The sequence below is a fragment of the Fukomys damarensis genome, unplaced genomic scaffold, assembly GCF_012274545.1.
Source record: "Fukomys damarensis isolate Sample0158 unplaced genomic scaffold, DMR_v1.0_HiC HiC_scaffold_37, whole genome shotgun sequence".
NCBI classification, from domain to species: domain Eukaryota; kingdom Metazoa; phylum Chordata; class Mammalia; order Rodentia; family Bathyergidae; genus Fukomys; species Fukomys damarensis.
The window spans coordinates 2,761,393-2,770,227 of record NW_022900949.1 but is presented as its reverse complement, the minus strand read 5'-3'; the positions used below and the strand labels follow the sequence as shown (position 1 = coordinate 2,770,227).

At 51.0% G+C, this 8,835-nt stretch overlaps 1 protein-coding gene across 1 annotated transcript in view; it reads left to right on the top strand.

Annotated features, from left to right (window-relative positions):
• Nucleotides 1-7,353: 7,353 nt before the first annotated feature.
• Nucleotides 7,354-8,835, top strand: part of Insr (insulin receptor) — a 115,852-nt gene continuing 114,370 nt past the window's right edge. The window contains exon 1 of the mRNA XM_033759412.1: nucleotides 7,354-7,418. Coding sequence (XP_033615303.1) covers nucleotides 7,354-7,418 — 65 coding nt within the window. The remainder of the gene's footprint in view (nucleotides 7,419-8,835) is intronic.

Sequence of the window (8,835 nt, the reverse complement as noted above, 5' to 3'; positions counted from 1 at the left end):
TCCCTCCCCCTCCCCTCTCTTCTTTTCCCCTTCTGATCCTTCTACCACCCCACTCCTTTTTCTTTTGAGACCGGGTCTCGCTATGTAGGTCAGGCTGGCTTTGAACTCGCTGCGTACCCAGGCTGGCCTCAGATTAGTGGCGATCCTCCTGCCTCAGCCTCCCGAGTGCTGGGATGGCAGGTGTGTGCCACCATGCCTGGCAATTTTCCACTATTTATTACGGGAAAAATATGTTCAGTTCTTGCCCCTTTTGGCGTTTGAACACAAATTAGGGATGAGTTGAGTTTGGCAACGGAGGTATCCCTGTACTTGTCACTCCTGAATGAACACTTGTGGTCCCTTGGGGACTCTCCAAGATTGTGGGCCTGAAGTTTGCTACCCAAGGGGGAGCTTTCTGCTGTCTTTCGGTGCTGTGGACTCTGCAAATCTCCCCTTGGGGACCAGTGCAACTGTCCTTTTTGTGGTGTATCTGCTGCTGCCTTGTGCTTCTTCTTGGGGATCTGTCGTTTTGTGTCCCCGTGGCCAGAGGGCTGTGCTGTTACCGGGGGAAATACCTGTGTGTTTTTGATGAGCTTTCTTCAGATTTGAGCGACAGTGCTCTTGGCCCTGGGCTCAATGTTGAGTGAAAGATGGTGTCTTCCAACACTGGGGGAACTGTGGTTCTACTACTTTTTTATGTAAACTTTGGGGCTTGTATTATAGGCGCATTTAAACTATAGCTTTTGAAGTTCCACCTTGCAGTTGTTCTCAGTGTTTTGCAGTGCGTAATGTTTACATTCCTGGTGCGGACCTGCTACGCGTACAGGACACCTCCGGTTCCTTCCTTTGATCTTCTTCCTCTCCCTTCCTCCTCCGTCCATCTGTTGGTCCCTTTCTCATGTGAGACAGATCGATCTCCCTACTTTGTGTCGTCTGTTTTTTATTTTGCTCTTTGTTTACAGTTTGGGTTTTCCATGTAAGTGACGTAACGTGGCATTTAAGCCTGTGTATCTGATTATCTTCACGTAGCACTGTGATCCCAAAGCACATCCATCTGCCTACAGGTGACCCGAGCTTATCCTTCTTCACGGCAGAGTAGTAATTTTGCTATTATGACCTGTGCCGCTGTAAACACGGGTATGCGTGTATGTAGCATGATGTCTTTAAGTGTTTTGGGAAGACACCTCGGAGGGGAATAGCTGGGTCAAGTGGAGTTCCCGATTTTAGTTATTTGGGAATCTCCACACTGATTTCCATAGTGGTTGGACTGGTTTATAATACGTTTAGTATTTTAACTGAAAAACCGTAGATAGGCTCCAATCACCAAACACACAGAAAACAAGACGAAGTGCTGATCTGTGATAAAAAAAATAGGGCTGGAAGGAAGCTCAGAGAAACCGGCCCCGCTACGAGAGATGGTTCGTATTTTTTATTTCAGTTTTTCGGCCTTCTGCGTGGACCGCAGCTCCCAGGAGTAGAGAGGAGAATAGGCTTTGAGGGTTCCTCGTCTCTGGCTTCCCATGGCGCACCCTCGCCCTGTGATTTTCACCTGCTTGCAGAACAGCGGGTGTCACTTGGAAATTTCCAGGGAACACAGGGAGCCCTGCCCTACCCTGCCCAGGGGCCAGGCAGTACCGAAGTGGCCTTGGGGTTTTTAGGATCCCCCCACCCCTGCCCCCTCAGCAGGGCAAGATTTGCTGGTCTGTGTGGCCAAGTACAGACTGGCTGTCAGTTCCAGCTGGGAAGCAAAGCAAACTTGCGAAGATGCGCGTTTGATTTCCATTCTGGCTTTTGCTTGCAGTCCCTTAAGTGAACAGAGTCTTACCAGGTTTGTGGGAAAAGCCCCCGTCTGGTGCTCAGGGCCAGCAGGAGGTCATGGTGAGCTGCTTGTTCCTCTCTTCTGCCTGTGGGGAGAGGTCCTTTCCCAAAGCTGCGTCGGTTTTGAGGGTAGACAAGGGCGATCGACAGGAAGGGATGGGAGAGTAGGGAAATGGCTGTTTTCTGACTGCTTTTCTGTGATGTTTTGTTTTTTTTTTTTGCTGTCACCTGTTCTCAGACTCGTATCCTCTTCCTTCCCTAAGATAAGCGAGATGTCCTGAGATGTTCGTTTTTACACGGTGTGATACAAGTACAGTGAATGCTTTACATTTCAATAAACATGTTGCAGTAGAGGACGCAATGCCACGGCCCCCTCTCAAAATCCCCTTCTTCACCTCAAACGCGTTTCTCCCATCGTTTTTGCCACTTTTCGAAGCGGCTCCGGAGTCCTCTCTCGTGAGTGTCTTTAGCTGCGCTGTCCCGGCTGCCTTGGTGCCCCGCATTGATTCAAAACTGTTTCCCTTCTGCGGTCATTTTGACGTCGGGGAAGGAGCCGGGAGTCACACAGGGCCAGATCTGTGAATGAGGTGACTCGGTGACGATTTTCCACCCGGCTGCCTTTCCGTCCTCAGTCAGCGGCGTTCGCTGTACTCAGGAAAGCGGGCACCCAGGTGCTGTGGGAAGAGACGCGGATGACGGGGACGGGTGTGTTCGAGGTGAGCCCGAGGACTTTGAGCGCGATTCATGGCAGTGTGTGAGTTTTGCTTCAGTTTTTATTTTCATTACCACGTGCTGCAGTGCATGATGATTATATTTCTTGTGGGGAGTTGGTGCCTGTGCATAACCCATCTAAGTCCTTTTTCATCCCTTTATTCCTCTCCCTTGTTGCCCTCCTCCCATCTCTTGATCCCCGTCCCATTTGAGGAAGATCCATCCCCCTACTTCCTGTTACTCCTTTCTTTTATTTGCTCTTTATTTACGTTCTCGGGTCAGAGAAACCATATGATATCTAAAGCTTATGCATCTGATTTTTTTTTTTTCACTTAACATTATGGTCTCAAGGTGCATCCACTTTCCTGTGGATGACTCGAGTTTACCTTTCTTCACAGCAGAATTAAAAAGCTTCTCCACAGCAAAGGAAACCACCAACATAGCCAAGAGACAACTTACAGAATGGGAGAACATTTTCTCCAGGTATTTCTCAGACGGAGGACTAATATTTGAATACACAAAGAACACACATAGAAAGGCAGACACCCCCCCCACCACCAAAGTAAAAGACCCAGTCAAAACATGGGCAATTGAAATGTCTAGACAGACCCCCCCACCAAAGTAAAAGACCCAGTAAAAAAAAAATGGGCAATTGAAATGTCCAGACAGAAGTGCTCTCACACCCTTACATGTGATCACCCGTTGCTCTGTTGCATTTTGTCTTCATGGCATCCCTTACAGAGTATCTCTTAGACCCAGAGGTCTTTTGCATTTCCTTGTTCTGTCTCTGTCCTGCCTGGCTTGGTCTGCAAACATCAGGAGGTCTTCCACGGCACCATCTCTTCTTGTCTGTGAAAATGTGGGGACCCCATGGCTTGATGTTTGACATGAAGATTACAAACCATGCAGTCGGAATCAGAGCTTCACAGTGGGTGTCCGGGTGACTGCGGATGTTACTGTCTTCCTAGTCCTTGTCCTTAGAAGTCGTCCCCCACCCTACAGCGCTTTACCCCCTTCTCCACTGCCTCCCCCACCCTTCACCTTCCATGGCCAAGTCTTCTGATGTCTCCACTGCCACCGCATCCAGACCTTTTCCCAGCCCCTTCCCTGCCTCTCAGCGTCCGCAGCTCCACATCCGGAGCAGCCAAGCCCCCACCCCAGACGCACAATGCCCCATTCCGTCCCTCTCCACTCTGCTGCCGGGAGGGGCTTCCTCACTCCCTCCTGTGGTCCTTTAGCATCTGTCAGCTGAATTCCCGACCCTCCTGGGTCCTGGCTTGGCTTCATGAGGCTGCACCTTTCGGGGCTCCCGTTCTTTGAGCCTTCCCATGTCTAAGTGCCCTGCTTTCCCCTCGGACCCATCAGCAGCACCCCTGAGGTCTCCTTCCTGTCCCCCGACTCCCGCAGTCCCCTCCTCTCTGTTTGCTCTGGGTCCACACTGCTGCGCATGGAGGGGGTCCCCATGGAGAATGAAGTCTGGTCCGCGTGTCCTGCTCTAAGTGTGAATGTCCAGAGCTCGCATCCGGCTTGGCCTCGCCTCTGCTGTGTGGCCTTCAGCAGCCACGTTTCTCTCTGAGCCTGTTTCCTCTGCTTCCTCACCCTGCCCCCAGCCACAGACACGGCGCTGCGCCTTCTGAGCCCCCCACTCCAAGACACCTACTGCCCCTCCATGCCCGGCTCTTTCCAGCAGAGCCTCTCTCCCGTGCTGGCCTGTCCTCCTCCGTGTGGCTTCTCATGGTTACATCATTTCAGTGTTACTGTTCCAAGCTTATCTTTCCCGGTAGCTCTGTTATCCATGGACTTTGCTAGGCCATCTGTGTATTGATTTGGGGTCCTGGGGATTGAACTCAGAGTCTTCTCAATGAGCTGTATTGAAGCCCTTATTAAAAAAAACAAAGTCTCATTTTGAGACAGGGTCTCCTTAAGTCACTAAGTTGCCCAGGAGCGCTGGGCTGGAACTTGGAATCCTCCTGCCTCAGCCTCCCAGAGAGCTGGGGTTATAGGTCACAGGTTCTACCGTTTTCTTTTCCTACCCCGCATCTCTGACAGTTCGCTCTTCTCAGTCACGTTACTCTGTCCCCAATTCACCCTGCCCATTCCCCGGGGAAGCAGTGGGTTCTTCCCTTTCCCTCAGGGAAGCCCTCCGCTGGCCACTTGACGCACTCAGATTTTCTAGAAGAGGGGAGACAGTGAAGTCGAAGCTCAGAGAGGGATGTCTTGCTTAGGACCACGCAGCAGAGATGAGGCAGCGCTGGGATTTGAACCTGTGGCAAAGAGTAGTAAAAATGTCTTCCGCGGTCAGCGTCAAAGTCACCCTGGCTCCTTCCTTTCATGAGGCTCCTGGCAAGAATAGCATAGAGCCTTGCTTCCTCACCGTGTTTTCAGATTAATCTCCCTTTAAGGTTTTTGTTTTGTTTTTTTCAGTACGGAGGATTGAAACCTTCAGTACTGGGAATTCAGTCCTGAGCTACATCCCTGGTCCTTTTTAGTTTTTATTTGGAGACACAGGTCTCCCGACATCTCTAAGTTGCCCAGGCTGCACTCGAGTGCGTGACCTTCCTGCCTCAGCCTCCCAGTGACTTGGGATGACGGGAGTGTGTCACCGTGCTTGGCTCCATTTAAAATATTTTTGTGGGATTTTTTTTTTTTGGGGTGGAACAGTGCTAAGGGTGGAGCCTGAGGCCTTATGCGTGCTGAACACATGCCACGGCTGACCCGTGTCCCTGGCCCCTTTTGTACGTTTTGACTCTTAGAGTCACAGGGTCAAAATCTGCAGGTAGGAAGCGAGGACAGTGCACTCGTTCCCCTTTCCTGTGCCTGGCTGCTCAGTTCCTTTCTCCAGAGACAACCAGAGTTGCAATTCTTTTGTTTTGTTTTTTGGTTTTTGAGACAGGGTCTCACTGTGTAGTTGAGACTGACCTGGAACTCACTGTGTAGCCCAGGGGGGTCTCAAACTCACAGTGATCCTCCTGCCTCAGCCTTCTAAGTGCCGGGGACAACAGGTGTGCGCCACCCTGCCCGGTACCATTTTTAAGTGTGTGAAGAAAAACTTAAATTTGTCTTTCATAACCCATGAGAAATATATGTAACTTAGATTGCAATTTTTTCTTCCTCTTCAAAAATGTTTTATTAGTACGTGTTTGCAATACATAATAAGCACATTCAAGGTGAGGAATTGGTCCCTACATGTTTTGCATCTTCGTTCCTTTCTGTCCCCTTCTCCTCTCCCTCCTGTCTCCTCCCATCCTGGAAACCCCATCTCCACAGAATCTACCCCCGCCCCCAGTTTTTTAACACCTGTCTTTTCTTTTTTTCTTCCCCGTACTGGGGATTGAACTTGTGTCCTTGCGCTTGCGAGGCAGGTGATGGAACCTCTGAGCTAAATCCCCGGCTCACAGTTATATCACTGTCGCCGAGGCCCGATCGGGTGCCAGGCCATCTGGGAGGTCCCAGGGAGACCCAGGTTCCCGGGCCCCATCTCCGTGGTCTGTGGGTCGGCAGGGGGAGGCGTCCCAGAACCTGCGCCTCCCAGCGGACGGTGCTGAGGCTGCTGGCCCTGGACTGGGGTTGCTCGGACTCCCCCGTGGAGGGGCAGCTAGGTTGCTTCCATTCTGGGGGCTGTGGGTAGTGCCTGGGCGCGACACCTGCAGAGAGCACTGTTGCGTGCCTGGGCCAGCAGAGCCTGTGTTGCTGACGGTCCCTGGCCCGGCACAGTGGCTCTGTAACTTAGCTCAGCTCTGCGCGGCGTGGGTCGTTTTCTCTGGGGCCCCGGGCTGGCTTCTACTCTGTCTCCTGCCCTCCTTGCCGTGTGTCTACCTGCTCTTCCACTCGACCATGCCAGGAGAGCCGAAACCCAGAGGTTTGAGTCACCCGCTCACTGCCTCACAGCTGCCGACGGGCAAAGCTCGCCTTCCCACCCAGGCTCTCCGACCTCGCATTTGTGAAGTTTGTTCTGTTGCTTTCGTCTTTTCGCTCTGCCTGCTGCCACATCGCTGCCTGTTTATTCTATTGATAAATGACCTCCTTACTCTGTTGTCGCCTCCTCCTGCGCCTGGCGTGATGTCTAGCACACTTGGATGCCTGGGACGTTTGTTGAAGGGCTACAAGGGTGATTTCCTCATGGCTGACTTGCTGCTTCCGGAACCCGAGTTAGAATCCAGGTGCCCGGAGGCTGCTGCTTGCTGCTTAGCCCCCGCCCCCATTTTTGAGGCCCCCGCCCCCATTTTTGAGGCATGGTCTCACTATGTAACCCAGGCTGGCCTCCAACTCGAAGGGACCCTCCTGCCTCAGCCTCTTGAGTACTGGGCTTACAGGACCAAGGGCATGCAGCACCCTGCCCAGCTTACAGACTCTTTAAGGGTTTCTGATTCCCTAGTTTCCATCCGTGCATCCACGTCACACAGGGGCATCAGAGCAGGGGCGAGAAGTTGATCCCGTGGGGTTTCTAAAACTGGTATGGGGAGAGACCTGACACTTGTACGCTGGCCTTGTTGAGGCAGGACCCCTGAGTTTAGGAGGAAGCTGTTCTAAGACTGGAAATAACGCAGAAAGGGACATATGGGCCCCAGCATAGGTCAGCGGGGCGCGTTTGAAGAACCCTGAGACAGGAGCAGCGGCGTTGGGATACGGAGGACAGAAAGGTGTAGGGACTCGCCAGACTTCCAGAATCTTCTAGATTCTTCTTTCCCTGCCTTTCTTGTTCTACCTCCCCCTGCTCTTCTCACGGTGGAGGGCAAAATAAGGGAAGAGGAAACACTTTTCAAGACTTTACCAAGCTTCTCTCCTCCTGGAAAATTCTGATTCCTAGGAATCGAGGACTAGCGCTGTCCAGTAAGACCAAGGGAAATGCATCTCAACTCTGTCCAGTGTGACAGCCGCATCTGCCTCTTCAGCCCTCGAAATTGTGGCCGGTGAGAATGAATTTTTCAGTTTTGTCGAATGCTAACTGCCGTAAACGTCAACACACACTTTCCCGCCACCTTAATTCATTTAGGTAGAAAGAAATCAGTACACGGTTGGGCACGGTAGTACACACTTGTCATCCTAGCAGTCTGGGGGCTTGAGCCAGGAGGGTCACAGGTTTGTACCCATCCTGGGCAAATTAGCAAATTAAGAGACCCTGTCTCAAAATAGAAAAAAAATTTAAAAGACTGGAAATGTAGGTCAGTGCAAGGTCTCTGGGCTCAATACCCAGCGCAGTAAAAACCAAATCAAACCAAACAAACAATAAAAGTGGATTCTGCAATTAGAAAACTCTAGACTGTGTTTAGACTAATTTGGATATATGGACCTCCCTTTTCCTTATAACCCAACTTTTCTTTCCTTCCTCCTCTTTTTTTTTTTTTTCTCATTGAGTTTATTGGTACATTTTAGGGATACAGTACAGTTACAGTCATCATTGGGATCTTGTACCTTTACATGACAGGTCTTGGTTCTCATTTTTCCCCTTGTCCCTGCCCTCCCTTTACCCCTCCTCCCTCCCCCTTTACAAACACTTCATTTCCATTTTTTCATTTTCTCCCATTTTTTTCTTTTTCCTTCCTCCTCTTTTTCTCTCTCTGTCTCTCTGCTCCACCCCTCTTCCCAGTGATTGAACCCAGGACCTTAGCATGGACGTACATCTCCAGTCCTTTTAAAATTTTTACAAGACAGGGTCTCATGAGGCTGTTAAGTTGCCGAGGCTGGACTCTGAGCCTGTGATCCTCCTGCCTCAGCCTCCCAGAGTGCTGGGATACAGGTGTGCTCCACTATGCCTGGCCTTAGGCATATTTTAGCAAGAATGAAGAAAGTAAAATCACAGTACAGGAGTCCACGAATATGGTTGACACATTTATCTGCTGGCTGGGCTGGACTTAACGATAGGGCCATGGTCCCATTGGTACCATTTGTTTCTCACAAAAATGTGCATGGAAACCTGTCATCCCAGCTACTCGGAAGGGTGAGGCAGGGGGATTGCAAGTTCAAGACCAACCTGGTCAATTTAGGGAGAGCTTGTGTTTAAAAAGGGCTGGGGATGTTGCTCAGTGGTAGAGCACTTGCCTAGCATGTGTGAGGCCTTGGGTACGATACTCAATACTTAAAAAACAAAACAAAACAAAAAACTACAGCTATGTCTACATAGACATGTACGTGTGGGGGGAGGAGCAGCACCTCCTCCAGGGTTATTTTTAGAATTCAGCAGGAGGATGTGTGCTTCGGAGCATGGGCCAAGCTCTTGCCACAGTAGGCTCCGAGGATCCTGCAACCCGCTCCCCTCCTCTGCCCGCCTGAGAGAGGCCGTGACCCAGGTGCCTCTTACCAGGAACTGGACTTGTCCTGGCTTGTGGG